This window comes from Parasteatoda tepidariorum, chromosome 1, assembly GCF_043381705.1.
Source record: "Parasteatoda tepidariorum isolate YZ-2023 chromosome 1, CAS_Ptep_4.0, whole genome shotgun sequence".
Classification (NCBI taxonomy): Eukaryota; Metazoa; Arthropoda; class Arachnida; order Araneae; family Theridiidae; genus Parasteatoda; species Parasteatoda tepidariorum.
Window position 1 is genome coordinate 68,424,302 of NC_092204.1, and position 16,897 is coordinate 68,441,198.

The 16,897-nt window shown below is 30.1% G+C and overlaps 1 protein-coding gene across 1 annotated transcript in view; it reads left to right on the forward strand.

The window, feature by feature from the left end:
• LOC107448923 (neprilysin-2) overlaps positions 1 to 16,897 on the forward strand; it is a gene marked incomplete in the record, with an annotated part of 49,713 nt that continues 32,816 nt past the window's right edge. Inside the window, 6 exon segments of the mRNA XM_071181724.1 lie at positions 1 to 289; positions 1,824 to 1,948; positions 5,377 to 5,475; positions 6,626 to 6,787; positions 11,528 to 11,611; positions 15,298 to 15,509. Of these exon segments, the coding sequence (XP_071037825.1) occupies positions 237 to 289; positions 1,824 to 1,948; positions 5,377 to 5,475; positions 6,626 to 6,787; positions 11,528 to 11,611; positions 15,298 to 15,509 (735 nt within the window).

Sequence of the window (16,897 nt, forward strand, 5' to 3'; positions counted from 1 at the left end):
CTGTCATTTATTTGATTATCTAACCCATATTTGATTACGGACAATCTGAAAAAATACAATAAAACAATGCAGTACAAGTTTACTTACCTCAAATACCTCATGTAGTATGGTAAAATGTTCTGACAGGTATTTCATATGTAGCACATGCGATATCATTTAAATATATTTTCGGTGCAGATTGCATAGTTTTTTTTCTTTTTTTAAATAAGAAGAATATAAATAAGAAGTACCAAAATATGTTTAGTTCCTCGCCAAGAGAGCAGTTTCATTCATCCAAATTTATCGGAATGTAAGTATGCTTAATTTTTTTAAATTTAATTCCATACCTAATTATTGATTATATTTTCAAACATAATGTTATTTTTAATTTCTTAGCTTAAAACGATTGATATTAAGTTCTTTCTATATAATATACTGAAAATCTTGAAAACTCAAATCTTGTTTTGGATCCTATATGTAATGTGAAAAAGGCCATCGTGTTATGGGCAACTAACACCAACGTGCCTCGTCTTGAAGCCAACACGGGATGACAAAAACTTAGAAATAGGTTCAAAAGAAAAATCGTCATAAGCTGCCAACGAATTTATTACATTTTTCCCAAAGCCGCTATCCAATTTCACTTTAGTTTCGTGGCTAAATGTGTCAATTAGATGTTCAGTACGTCTAAAAGGGCGATGAGCGATCAACCAAGACTTTGTTAACCTTGCACATACAACATTACTTTATTAAACTCCTTCACCATGAATGATAATGTGAAAAAAATATATCATCCAAAAGAAAATATATCATCCTGAATAACTTTAGTTCTATTGGTTGGATTTTATCGCTCTAAAAAATAATTTTATGGCTTCAAAAGGTTAATCTTCGACTTACCTGTCGAATTACGGCATCGGGCACAAAAATAACCCTAAAAAAATATACCTTTTTTAATGAATCTGGATTAATGACCATCAAAATATCTAGGAGGTAGTCACAATCAGAAAAATATTATTCCATTTTTTTTATTCATGTGAGTAGTTGAAAGTTAGGTCACTTAATGCTAATTTCTCTTTCTGAATTTTTCAAAACTTTTGCACTTACTTCTGAAATTTTTTTACCCAAATATAATTTTCTGGAAAAAAATAATTTCTAATTATTATTTATATTTAGCTGTTATTTTACTTTATAATAGCTGGAGTAGTTTTATTGTGCATTGCAAGGCATAAAAATTCTTACATCATTTTGAGCTAGTAAATTTTAACCACATCAGGACCTACAGAATGAAGAAAAAGCGCTTCCCTGGATCGCAAACTTCGTGTTTATGCGTACTTATCAGAGATGTTATATGAGAGTGTCGCACTAAGATCACGTCCGTATGATCTAAGAAAGGCTAGTTTTATCTGTGATAGATTGAGAAATAAAAGGAGAATCACATGATCACGTAAGTAATCACGATCTTGTAGGGTAAAATGAGTTAGTAATAAAATTCATGAGTTCAAAATTTTAAAAATGTCGCATATAAAAATTTTTTTCTCAAGAACTATTTTACCGACTTCGTTCAAATTTTAATTTAACTTATAACATTATTAAAATGAGAATCAGTTATAAGAGTCAGTATGAACTTTGGGGAGAATTATTATGAGTCAACAAAAACGGAAACATTTGAAATATCGAAATTAGATTATTAATTTGAATACAATTTATGAATCAAATGACAAAGAAACTCACTCACTCCACAGTTGATTTTCTTAAATATTAGTATTTGAGATCTATCTAAAACTTAAACATTCCACAGTAAGCTGTTTTTATTCATAAAGAAGTATGAGATTTTTCATTTTTTCCAGGAACTCGATATGCGGGAATCATCACATGAAATTCGAAAGAACATTATACTTTTTTATAGTAACATCTCTTTTGATGACTTTGACAATACCAGCTGTCTTTGGCCACAACTACCGAAAAAAAATAGGTAAGCTCTTAGTATTAAAAAAAAGTTCAATTTTACTTTTTTTAAACTATTTCAAAGTATGTGTGGCGTAACTACCACTATAAATATTAAATACCAATTCACTAGTATATAAGACATGTTAAATTGACTCTATCGTGAGGTACCTTTTGATAGATAAAGGTTGACATAGTCTAAAATTAAATCTCTGCAATGGTGACCTGTGGACGTGATAAGAACATGCCAATATCGATGGTTGATCCACATGAAACAGTTGATTTGTTTAAAAATATACCGCTCAAAGAAAAAAACTCCGATGAAGTAAATAAAGTCTCCCAGTCAAAAAACAATAATGAAGAAAGAAAAAATAATAACGAAAAGCTATAAAAAAAATTATGAAAAAAAATAGCGAAAAGCTATAAAATAAAATATCGAGCGAAATGCTGGGAAGATAAAAATATATATAATGAGCAAAAATTGAAATAAATAAATAAACAGCATGAATCAACTAGCGGTATTCATTCATCGAATTCTATCACAGATAAAATTCTGGAAGAGGAGTAATGTAGCGTAACTACCACTACAAATATTAAATACCAAATCACTAGTATATAACACACGTTAACTTGACTCAATCGTGAGGAACCTTTTGATAGATAAAGGTTGACATAGTCTGAAATTAAATTCCCACATATGTAATTGTTGCATCTTATTAAAGATATAGAAGAATATTGCTTTTTCAGTCAGTTTGCGCTGCTTCAATAACTTCTACCTTACAGAAATGTCAAAGTTGCAAATTGGCAAACACTTCATCGAACAAATAGGATTTCAATTCATAAATCTTTATGATTTATTCGGCATGATAAAATAAGGGGTTATTGCTGTTTGGAACCTGGTCAAACGGAGATTCGTGGAGTTATGAACGAAATCGGTTTGTTAACGTCAGTTTTGTTAATTTCTGAAATGTAGCCAATGGAATTTTTAAAAGAAATACTTTAAAACAAAAGATTGACACAGCGGAAATAAAGATTCTGATCCAACAAACAGCCTAAAATTGGAGAAATTTTAGAACCACCATCTATTGTATGCTTCATATAGAAGAGAAATTGAAAAAAATAGCGAACTTTGATATAGAAACGTTAGATAAAACATTTAATAAGGAAAATATGCTGCCCTTATTATTTGGCTTGAGTCGTATTAATGTAGCGGAGATGACCAGGTATCCTTAAATCTTGAGGACTAACTTCGAATTTCATTAATTGTCCTTAAAAATTTTCAAGCTCTTTGAGGGCAGAACTAAGTTTTAACATCCGTATTCAAATGGTCTCGAATTTCTCCAAAAACACATAATCTTATTTATATGCAGTGAAAGATTGAGAAAAAAGAAAAATCAGGAATGTGTAAGTTTTTTTTTAAACTATATAGTTTTATCTTGCAGCGAATACAAACGAAAAGCAAAAATTCACCATGCGAAAACTAACAGATTTTGTTGTCGTAAGCTTTAAGGCAAGTGGTGCGATTGTTCTTATTTCCCTGTGGTGCCATCTATGGCCAAGAATTTGATTTCTACCACACTCATACGTCACACCCGTTTATAGCGCAGACCAATTCATACATCCATTCATTCATCCACTCATCGCAGTTTTGATCTGACCCAGACAACGATCAATCTCCAATTCAGTACCTCCAGAGGTGAGGTATGAAGTATTATGGGAATGTGGTGGACTTTGTGACCCAATAGATTTAACGTGTACCTGTCACCATTTACTACACTTACGGTCTTCTGCCTTCTGGATTCGAACTCCCTTTCTCACAAACGGAAGTCCAGCGCCTTGCCAACCTGGCTATCTGGACCAAACTACCAGATGAAAACGCAAAATTCACCTTAAGGTAAATTCAGCAAAAATTAAACAAATTTTAATTTAGAAGAGTATTATATGATATTTAAAAACTGCTCAATAATGCAATCAAGTTTAAGAAAATTTTTCTGCATCTAATATTAGTTATGAATTAGAAGTGGCAATATCTGTCTGGAACTAAATATGGTCAATCATAAAATGCTTTAAAATAATTTTTAGATACCAAACACTACAAAACATAAAAATATGCACTTGAATTTTTTTTATATATATATAGAAAAAAAGGAAACTTTCTAGACCATTAAATCAAGTAATAATCAAATTTATAAATTTTAGCTTTGTTTGCTTAGCTTTAAAATTGTAACATCTTCTCAAAAAACATATACAAAAAAGTAACAAGTAAATTATTCTTGCTGGTTTAAAAAATTTCTTAGCAGCAATTTTATTTGTACCCGGCTCGTACCGACCACAGTGTGACGTAAAATGTCCTCGATGGTAGACTGATCATGAATGAGAGTCCCCTTGCGATCAGGCTCGTGAGAGGTTTTCTTCTCCATGTAACGCAAATGCGAGTTAGTTCCATCCAAAAAGTCCTTAACGAAGGAAAATTTCTCCCTAGATGATTGATAAAATAAAATCAAAATAAAAGGTTGCCCTAGGAACATGCACTTATATTTTTAGCTGTGTAATAAGGATATCTATATTTTAATTTTCAAATCTCTGTGGAACTCTATTAAGCGATTTTGTCATGTATACTTTTTATTCGCTACCGTTCTGTTAAACCTATTTCGAATTAGCCTTTAAATTCCTTCTGTAGTATGCGTATGTTTTATATACCAACTAATTTTGTTTTAAGAATTAATGTATCTAAATTAATGATTCTTAATTTTTACAACGTAAAAATAACTTTATCTGACTTTTAAGTGTATCTTATCTTACTGTAGTTATAAATTTTGATGCAACTGAATGCAAAAAAAAATCGTGACTGCTACTTTACACCAAGTAGTATAAAAAGAACATTCTTGGTGTTGTGCACCATACTTGGTTCAGCACCATATTGGTGTAAAGTAGTTGCTACCAAGTACACTAAAATGTTTTGCACTGTACTTACCTCAAAACCACTCTTGTGAAGTAAAGGAAAAAATCATGAAGTGGAAACACATGTCATTATTTTGTGACCATACAGAATTAAATTGGTAGTTTTATTTTTAACAATAGTAAAAGTTAAGCAAAAGCAAAAAAATCATTGTTTCTTTTTCCTTCTTCGATTTTTTAAAAAAACAATGCTATTTTTTATTACTGAATTATACTTTTTAGTTCTCAAAATAATTCCATTCCGTTAGATTAGAATTTGGCATTAATTTTTGTTTTATACGATCTTAGTTAAAATATAGGACAGTAATTTGATCTACTTGATTAAACTTTAAAAACGGTAAATAAACGAAGAATACTTTATTTTGATATACTATATATTTTTAATTGTGCAAAAAGTTCTTAAACAAAAACTCCATTTCACTTTAGGGAGCTCATACGGTACATTTTTGTAAACCTATTCATACTAGAATTGTTAAAATGTTTAATGTTTCCTTACAGAGGCAATACAAACCAGGTTTGTACCCTTAAATTCTCCAAGATTTGTGCAGGAGGCAAATGAAGAAGCTATATGTACAACACCCGGTTGTGTGAGAACAGGTAATGAAAGTTTCAGTATTACACTTAAACTACACTTAAGACAACTCTGTAGGTCCAGATGTTTTGATACTTGACGAAAAAGTTAATTTATTTCTATAAAATCTATTTTATCTACAATCATTTTAAGCCGACCGGTCTGTGTAGGGGGCAGGGAACTGTCCTCGCATCAGAAAGGTTCTGGGTTCGAGTCCCGGGCAAGGCATGGATGTTCTTTCCTTCTCTGTACTATCTGTCCTCACTGTGGGAGCGATATTGGCCCACCTAATATGGTGCCTCTGAAAAAGAGGCCAACAAAATCGCCTTGCATACGCCTGAATTGACGGATGTTAACAAAGGTGGGCATTGGAAAAAAAACAATCATTTTAATTTAATAACTAAAAACAGAATGTTGCTTATTTTTCGTAATTTTTCTGCTGTTGTTTTTTCCGGAATAACTTATCACTTCTTTGACTTAAATCATAGAATTTTGAATTTGATTTGAAATTTTAAAACTACCCTTTCCATTTTAGTCTTTTATTTTGCAGATTTTATATGCGTATAATATATGATCCATTTGAATGCAGATAGAACTATTCGGGTTCCACAGTTATTTTACTGAAATCTAACTCGCGGGTTGAGGATGAATCACGTGTTTTTAATATTACTTAATTTTACGTCAACTCAAGGAAAAAATCGTATTTATTCTTCTTTCTTGATACTTGCTGCCTCGCGACTCATTATTGGAAGCATGAAATGTATGACCTTTGAGTCTGGGAGCTAGGATGTTTCCCTACATGTACCATATGCAAGATCAATCCTGCTGCTCTCAATCATATTCTTGCTTCTATGAATCTAGAATTTAAAAACTTAACCTTGCAACCACCTGTCATCTAGCTGGTGCTGGATCTCGAAGGATTGGCAACAACAACAACAACTTGATGCGTGTGATACTTTCAACTATCGTAGTTGCTTCTGAAACTGAAGATGCTAAAACATTTGAGGTCTTATAAATCCAAGAACAAATCTATGTGTGGTTTATGTAATTTGCAACTTTAATAAGCTACTAAAAAGAAGATGTTTAATCAAGAAGCTTATAACTTGCATTTGATTATTACTTCATGAAATCAATTTTTACATGCGTGTTAAAATTTTAACGCTGATTTTTTTACAGCTGAAGAAATCATACAAATCTTAGACGAGAAAGTTAATCCATGTGATAATTTCTACAAATTTGCATGCGGTGGTTGGATAAACAAACATGCTATTCCCGATGATAAAGCCATGATGTCAGTGTTTCATCAAGTCCGAGATGTATTGAATCTCCAGCTGAAAGGTTTGTTTTGTGTCGCTTTTTTTAAATACTTTTAATAATTATTTATGACACATTGTACATAGTCAAGTGTACAGGCACTCAAGAATCAGGCAGGGTAAAGATTTAAACTCTTTATTACATTTTACTATTGTTGAAGTTTGTCTGTGCATTCCGAAATTTTATTGTAGGTATTATCTAAAAGTGTCTCAAGGTTAGGTCATAATTACACGATTAAGAGGGAAAAATCAATACAATTCTCCTTATTGAGGTTCATTCTCCATTTGATGGTTCTCTTCTCTTCTTCCTGAAGAGAAAAACCTGTATGATAAGTATTCTTAAGAAATCCAAAGCGTTAATTCTTTCTTACCGGAAATTGAAACCTTAATTATGAGAAGATGGAACATAACTTTCAAAGCAAGTTAATTTTAAATCAAATTTCTTTTCTTATCCCCAATATTTCAACGTTGAGTCAATGCATTTTTATTTGCTATACTCAAAAAATGCGACATATTAAGCTAATATAGCGAAAAACGGATTTGATGCTATATAGTTATTATAACTATACAAACCAAACATTAAATTTATTTAGGCGAGCTAGTTTTGGAGAAAAACACTATGATTTCCAGATAAGACACAAGACATTTGATGTAATCTACCTCTATATCAGGAAAGGTTCAGAAACTCCCAAAGTATCTATCTGGAAATATTCCTAAGGAACATTTTGATGTAAAAACATCTTGTTTTTGAAAACTATGGCTTATCATTATCTCTATCTATCTCCAAGTCTTTTGAATATATTCAAAATTTATATCATGATTTCAATCTAAATTCTCAGTATCATTTATAACGAATTGTTATTATTGTTCTACAAAATTGTTCATTAAAAAGCGAATGAGCATCACCCATCACAAATAAGTATTTTAATTGTATTTTATTTAGAAATATAACATTTGAATAAAATGAAATGAAATTAAACGGAAGTGAAAAAAAATCTAAATAAAATAAAAATTAAAATCGAATTGAAATGAAATAAATAATTTAGAATAAAATGAATAATTTAATATGAAAATAAAATATGTTAAACGAAAATTAACTATTACGAGTTAGATATTTGATATGTTTCTAAAGTTAAGTATTGTTTTATGTTGCGTCACAATAATGGTATGAACTTTGAAATAATTTCAGTATGAATTATACATAATGATTTAATTTCATATAAATTTCAGGCTTGCTACAAAAACCATCAGATGAATCTGAACCAAAATCGATAAAAATGGTGAAAGATATGTACAATTCATGCCTGGATTTAGGTACGTTCATATGAATTATTTTGCTGATAAAGTAACACTATGATCCCATGTTAAGAAATATCTATAAAGCTATTTTAATTTATTTTTACCTAATAATTATTATTAGATGGTATTCTGATTAGCATAAGAACTTTTCATGCAATAACTTTCAATGCAACAATTTTCTAAATAATATTAAAATATTATTCTAAATAGCATTTAATATTCATAAAATGTTTAAAAAATTGCAAATATGCCTTTTATATCTAGAACAGTAGGGGAGAGTGGGGTCAATTGTAACACTTTTTACTTAACTATTTTTAACTAACAAAAAATCCAATATATTATTAGTATTAATTGACAGACGAGTAAAGTAGACTATCCTCTACTAGAAGAAAATAATAAAAACCTTATTTTAAATGTTATTATATTAGTTATTAACAATTTTTGACAGTCGTGCACTTGTTACAATTGTCCCCACTTACGGGGTCAATTGTAACAGTTCATAAATTCAACTAAAACATAGTTAATTATACATATTATCATAGTTGNCTTCTATTTTTTTAAAAAAACAATGCTATTTTTTATTACTGAATTATATTTTTTAGTTCTCAAAATAATTCCATTCCGTTAGATCAGAATTTGGCGTTAATTTTTTGTTTTATGCGATCTAAGTTAAAATATAGGACAGTAATTTGATCTACTTGATTAAACTTTAAAAACGGTAAATAAACGAAGAATACTTTATTTTGATATACTATATATTTTTAATTGTGCAAAAAGTTCTTAAACAAAAACTCCATTTCACTTTAGGGAGCTCATACGGTACATTTTTGTAAACCTATTCATACTAGAATTGTTAAAATGTTTAATGTTTCCTTACAGAGGCAATACAAACCAGGTTTGTACCCTTAAATTCTCCAAGATTTGTGCAGGAGGCAAATGAAGAAGCTATATGTACAACACCCGGTTGTGTGAGAACAGGTAATGAAAGTTTCAGTATTACACTTAAACTACACTTAAGACAACTCTGTAGGTCCAGATGTTTTGATACTTGACGAAAAAGTTAATTTATTTCTATAAAATCTATTTTATCTACAATCATTTTAAGCCGACCGGTCTGTGTAGGGGGCAGGGAACTGTCCTCGCATCAGAAAGGTTCTGGGTTCGAGTCCCGGGCAAGGCATGGATGTTCTTTCCTTCTCTGTACTATCTGTCCTCACTGTGGGAGCGATATTGGCCCACCTAATATGGTGCCTCTGAAAAAGAGGCCAACAAAATCGCCTTGCATACGCCTGAATTGACGGATGTTAACAAAGGTGGGCATTGGAAAAAAACAATCATTTTAATTTAATAACTAAAAACAGAATGTTGCTTATTTTTCGTAATTTTTCTGCTGTTGTTTTTTCCGGAATAACTTATCACTTCTTTGACTTAAATCATAGAATTTTGAATTTGATTTGAAATTTTAAAACTACCCTTTCCATTTTAGTCTTTTATTTTGCAGATTTTATATGCGTATAATATATGATCCATTTGAATGCAGATAGAACTATTCGGGTTCCACAGTTATTTTACTGAAATCTAACTCGCGGGTTGAGGATGAATCACGTGTTTTTAATATTACTTAATTTTGCGTCAACTCAAAGAAAAAATTGTATTTATTCTTCTTTCTTGATACTTGCTGCCTCGCGACTCATTAGCGGAAGCATGAAATATATGACCTTTGAGTCTGGGAGCTAGATCTTCCCTACTAGTACCATATGCAAGATCAATCCTGCTGCTCTCAATCATATTCTTGCTTCTATGAATCTAGAATTTAAAAACTTAACCTTGCAACCACCTTTGATGTTAGATTCTGCTAAGGTTCACGGACTCATGAATTTGTTCCAGCTGGTGCTGGATCTCGAAGGATTGGCAACAACAACAACAACTTGATGCGTGTGATACTTTCAACTATCGTAGTTGCTTCAGAAACTGAAGATGCTAAAACACTTGAGGTCCCATAAATCCAAGAACAAATCTGTGGTTTATGTAATTTGCAACTTTAATAAGCTACTAAAAAGAAGATGTATGTTCAAGAAGCTTAGAACTTGCATTTGATTATGACTTCGTGAAATCAATTTTTACATGCGTGTTAAAATTTTAACACTGATTTTTTTACAGCTGAAGAAATCATACAAATCTTAGACGAGAAAGTCAATCCCTGTGATAATTTCTACAAATTTGCATGCGGTGGTTGGATAAACAAACATTCTATTCCCGATGATAAAGCCATGATGTCAGTGTTTCATCAAGTCCGAGATGTATTAAATCTCCAGCTGAAAGGTATGTTTTGTGTCGCTTTTTTTTAAATACTTTTAATAATTATTTATAATACATTGTACATAGTCAAGTGTGCAGGCACTCAAGAATCAGGCAGGGTAAAGATTTAAACTCTTTATTACAGTTTACTAATGTTGAAGTTTTTCTGTGTATTCCGAAATTTTATTGTAGGGATTATCTAAAAATGTCTCAAGGTTATGCTATAATTGCACGATTAAGAGTAAAAAATCAATGCTATTAAATAGTTCTTCTCATTTAGATTAAACTGCCCTTCCTTCCTGAAGAGAAAAACTTGTATGATAAGTATTCTTACGAAATTCAAAGCGTAAATTCTTTCTTACAGGAAATTGAAACCTTAATTATGAGAAGAAGGAACATAACTTTTAAAGCAAATTAATTTTAAATCAAATTTATTTTCTTATCCCCAGTCTTTTAACGTTGAGTCAATAAATTTTTATTCGCTATACTCGAAAAAGGCGACATATTGAGCTAATTTCGCGAGAAACGGATTTGATGCTATATAGTTATTATAACTATACAAACCACATATTAAATTTATTTAGGCGAGCTTGTTTTGGAAAAAAACACTATGATTTCCAATTAAGACATAAGACATTTGACGTAATCTACCTCTATATCAGAAAAGCTTCTGAAACTCCCAAAGGATCTATCTGGAAATACTCCTTAAGGAACATTTTGATGTTAAAATATCTTGTTTTTGAAAACTATGACTTATCATTATATCTATCTATCTTCAAGTCTTTTAAATATATTCGAAATTTATATCATGATTTCAATCTAAATTCTCAGTATCCTTCAATCATCCATCACAAATAAGTATTTTAATTGTATTTTATTTAGAAATATAACTTTTGAATAAAATGAAATACAACAAAATGAAAGTTTAAAAAAATCCAAATAAAATTAAAATTGAAAATGAATTGAAATGAAATAAATAATTGAAATGAAATAAATAATTTAAAATGAAAATAAAATATATAAAATGAAAATTTACTTTTACAACTTAGATATTTGATATGTTTGTAAAGTAAAGCATTGTTTTATGTTATGCAACAATAATGTTATGTACTTTGAAATAGTTTCAGAATGAATTCTTATACGATGATTTAATTTATATAATTTTTAGGTTTGCTACAAAAACCATCAGATGAATCTGAACCAAAATCGATAAAAATGGTGAAAGATATGTACAATTCATGCCTGGATTTAGGTACGTTCAAATGAATTATTTTGCAGATAAAGTAACACTATGATCCCATGTTAAAAAAATATCATTAAAATATTTCAATTTCTTTTTACCTAACAATTATTATTGGATGGTAATCTGATTAACATAAGAACTTTTCATTGCAATAACTTTCAATACAATAATTTTCAAAATAATATTAAAATATGAATCAAAATAGCATTTAATATTCATAAAATTTTAACAAAAATTGAAGATATGCCTTTTATATCAAGAACAGTATAAAAAAAAATTTCTCATTCTATGTAATAAAAATGCAGTCTAAATTTCTGAGATATTTACCTTTTAATTCAACAAAATTTTAAATTTGCTAATTTTATCTGCCTGCTTCGTGAGCTCGTTTTATAACCGGCGTTGAACAGTAGATCCAATTCTGAGTATACGACTATCAACAACTATCTTAACCCCGCCTAGCCCCCAAAGGGGGCATCCGGGGACACTGCGAAAGTTCGAAGTGCGCGCAATCACATAAGCAAACATAGACAAATTTTTCAAAGTAGAGTTTTAACTAATAGGTACTATCAATGTTACGACTATCAATGTTCAACTCCTTAGTCGTGTAATTTCGAACTCAATCCAGTATACAAAAGAATTCCTGAATCAAGTATTGAGACAAACTTGCCTTTGTGGAGGACTATTTTGTGTAATTAGCCCGCATTTGTGTTACATGAAGAGAAAAACTAACCAAATCTCTCATGGTTAGTCAGACGGCAAGAGGATTCTAACACATTATTTAAGATTCTAACCGATGAATGTCTATCACTGAGAATATTTTTATATCAACACTAAGGTCAGTGCGAGCCAGAAATTGAATTCGTATCAACCAACCACAGCTGGGATTCGAACCTTGGCACCTTTTGGGAGGCGAACTCTCTATTCCCTAATCTAGTCGTACTAAGGTAGCCGTACTAGTCGTACTAAGGTAAGGGTCTTCATCTCGTAGCTAAAGGGCCGCAAGTGGTCTTTCGATAATATTTTAGTGAAGCGTCATCTCATCAATTTTAAAATAGAAGTTGGATGCGAAAGTGAAAAGAAGCACAAAGGACTATTATTTCAGAAAATTACTAGGAGCCTAAATTTCATATCTGATATTTTTACTTCATTTATATATTAGATTGCCGAATTAAGTCTATTTATATGATAATATATAATAAGATACTTAGATAATTACGACTACAACAACTTCACGTGATCGAGTGATAACGTTGCTTGTTTTATCCTTTGTCGCAGAATTTTCATCATACATATTTTTTTCAAAAGCTTTTTTTGATTATTTTGTATTAATTTAGGTCAAAGTAGGCAAAATTATTATGTTTAGCTTTTTAATAATTTATGGTTGTGAAATACAGCAGAAAACACGGGTGTCTTTTTCTGCGTTAAAGGTAAAATCTACCAAATACGGCTCACTTTCAAGCAATAATTTTTCAAATTATTGTTTGGAAGTTTGGACTATTTAGATCTAAGAAGAACAAATATTCATTGAAATTTCTTTAATTTTCAACATCAGTTATTGTTAAATGTTTGAATATAAATGGAAAAAAATGCATACTACTTTCATTGGATTTCATATTTTAATACAAATTCAATTAATTATATAACATATTTTTAATAACAATTAGGCTGTTTTTTATAATTAAAAAATACAAAATTATAATATTTACTTGTAATAAGAGTGGTTGATAAAAATATGAAAATAGGTCACCAGTGCCCCATCTGCATCAAACAATTAAGCAAAAACAAACTCAAACTACACATTTAGTAGTTAGCAATAAAAACCATCCGTTTTGTAATGATTTTTTTTTTTTTTTTTGCTCTACGTTTAGTATCATCGGATTTCATCTGTCTCAGACAATAATAGAGAGCAACCGACTCTTATTATTGATATATCCCGATAGCCAGACAGTATTTTAATTTTAATTCAAATTTTCACAAAATACGAGCATGCGAGAACTTAAAAAAATAGTAATCTGCACTAAAATATTTTCATTCTGCTGATAAGTTTCTCTGAGTAATTAAATTATTTAGAAAATCAGACGTGTGGCCCATCGGATTTTTCGAATTTATTGCTGTAGCCTTCTCGCCCAAAAGGTAGAATACTAAGGAATAAATTGAAATTATATCTACCCTTTTCTTAACGCGTAATTTGCATGAAAATTAATCCTTCCCCTAGTTTGGAAAAAAATTACGGAATTCAGTTGTAGTTTTATTTTATACAGAGGAAGCACCTATGAACGTGATAAATGCTATGTTTATAATAATGAATATTAATTGGATATAAGCTTGTAGTTCATTTAAAGCAGTGAACCCCAACTCCTGAGCTCCGGACTGGTTCGGATCCGTAAATGAAATAGTACCAGATCACCATAAGATCATAAAATTATTAATTTTATTTTCCGTGGTGTATTTTTCTCGGGTTAGTGCGACTTTCTATAGACGAGAGGTTAACAGGGAGTCTAGAGACATCACCTAAAGTCACCCCAATACAGCGAATGTAACTGTATTTTGTTCTGAAGGCATGTTTAAATACAATTACATTAAAATTATTAAATAAAAACTATCTTAAATGTAAACAATCAACATCCGCCCCTCTCTCAGAGGGATATTATCAAGTGTTGACCCGCCATCGGCGATGAAAACTGTTGTAGTGCATTGATTTAAAGCAATAAGCCACCATTTTATTGAATGTTGCAGTCTAAGCAATGTAAGCACACTGCCTTTATCACCTGAATCTAAAAAATTTAAAAAATAAAACAGTAGGCTCGCAACTAAAATTAGTTTACCTCTTTCGCTTGAATTTTCGGATGAGTATTTAACTGAAAGTTAGATTTTTATTATTATCACTTCGCTAAATCACTTTATTAGCAGATTTGAGCAAGATAGAATTTTTCGGCATGTGATGGAGCTCCTCTGAACGTAAAAGTCAGCACACCTTTGAAAGACCAGAAATACTAAATAAGCGCAAAAGAATCTATCAAGTTTTACCAGTTTTTATATCAGGAAATTTTTTAATATTTTTTAATTCAGTTTTCAAGAAAAGCTGTAATTTAGAAAATATTTAATAATTTGTTCAGGAGATAGAGCACTTTGAAGTCGAATTTAAATCATAAGGTATCATCAATCAGAATTTTTTTTAAAAAAAAAGAAATATTTTCTTTATTTTTGCAGAAAATTTTGGATTTAGTTTGATGAGTTACAGAAATGTATATATATTTTTAAGGCACTGTACAAATCAGGCAACATGAATCTAAAAAATAAAAGATATGGATTTTTCAAAAAATTTTTTCCATGGGAAGTTTTTGAAAGCATTCTATATTTCTCCTATTAATGCAGAAAAATTTTAAGTGTTGAAAAATGTATAGATATTCTTAATACACTGTATAATTTACATTACATTCATTTTAAGTTTGAAAAAAAACTTTAAAAATCATTCAAAATGGCATTTTTTTTCTTCTAAACAGTTTGGAAAACTTTTAATAAAAAATATAAATTAATAAAATTGATAAATATAAAATAAAAATATTAAGTTTTAAATAAAAAAAACTTAAGAACTATTCATGATTTTTGAAAGATTATGTATTTATTTTTGATTTACTCATTTCTTTTTTAATAAATTATATAAAGTAAAAAATTACTTTACTTTATCTTTACAGATATCCTTGAGAAATCTGGCAGCAAACCTTTACAGGAAGTACTACAAAAATTGGGTGGGTGGCCAGTGGTGGAGGGGGACAAGTGGGATGGATCAAATTTCGATTGGATGGATACTCTATTTGCATTCCGGAAACATGGTTACGATTTTAGCATTCTCATAGAATTGTCAGTTACAATAGACCTTAAGAACAACGCAGTACACACAATATATGTAATTATTTTGCCTCATTATTTTATTCTTCTTATGAAATTAAGCACAAAAACAACAAAGAAATGATGCATTTATATAATGCTATACAAAATCTCTGAGTTCCAAAACTTAAAAAATTTCCTTGTGTTAATTTCCGTTAATAGACATTTAGACCTATTTTTTTTTTAAAAAAAATGGTAGAATTATTGCATTCATAAAGATTTTTACTACCAGGAAGCAGGAGTTGCATAATTAAAATATTTAAGATAGTAAAAATTCTCTAATATTTTACCATTTTTTTGAAAATTTAAGGGAAATTTGAAAATTAAGATTTTTGCCATAAAGGTCGTTTATCAAAGGTTAATTGAAATTTGTTTTATACTGTAAGCTAGTGTATCGAAATACAAGTGGAATAAGTATTTTTATTCACTACGTAACACGGACAATTTTGATATACAAATGAAAGAAATATTTTTTGTTCGTTACAAAATATGAACACCGGAAGTAATTCCCAAAATTGTTTGAGTGTTTCTACTGAAATGCACAAAAAACCACGAAGCAAAACTATTTATTTTTAAAAATAACTTTTTGGTTTATTACGCAATCTTTTCATATTTTTATATGATATATTCTGTTAATCGTCTATATTGTGTAAATTTTGTAGCGTTATTGGATTAACTCCAGCCAGCCATCACATTTTCCGCCTTTAAAATCTCTCTCTAGAGCTTTCAGAAACAGATTATGTATTGGCCATATAAAAACAACACATCGACGACTTTTACTAAATGAACCAGTGCCTATTTGCACTAGTTGCAGAAAATCATTAACCAGTTAAGTGTAAATTGAATTAACCAATGTTCTGATTTTCCCCATTAACTCAGTGTTCTAATTTAAAAATTAAGACACGACAATATTTTAATAAGGATTTTCTTCTTGTATATATATATATACCTTACTTGGTGGCTTTCCGCATCTAAACCTTATTAAGTATCTTAACAACACTAAGTACTTCTTAAAAACTAAAATCATAATTTTTTAATATAAAACTAGAGTTGGCGAGGCTTGATTTTGTGGCTTTTGCAACAGAAAGTTGCAACTAACCTAGACTACCACAAATATATTAGTACTAGGAGGCTTGGCCCCCTGCTCGCTGGCGCTCACTAACCCCCGGAACTGCTTTCACAGTTCATTTCAGATAGCTTCGCAATCCAATGCTCGCTTCGCTCGCTCATTGGATACGTTCTTAACGTCTAGTTTTTGTATACTTTTTTGAATACTGAAGTTCCGAAAACTTTTCACTGTAGAAAATTCTAAATTCACATATTTTTCTTAATCACACTATTCTGAATTTCAGTTGTTGAGAAAAGTAACTGTTGTAAGTTTTGTTTTAAAGTCTTTCCCACCAGAGT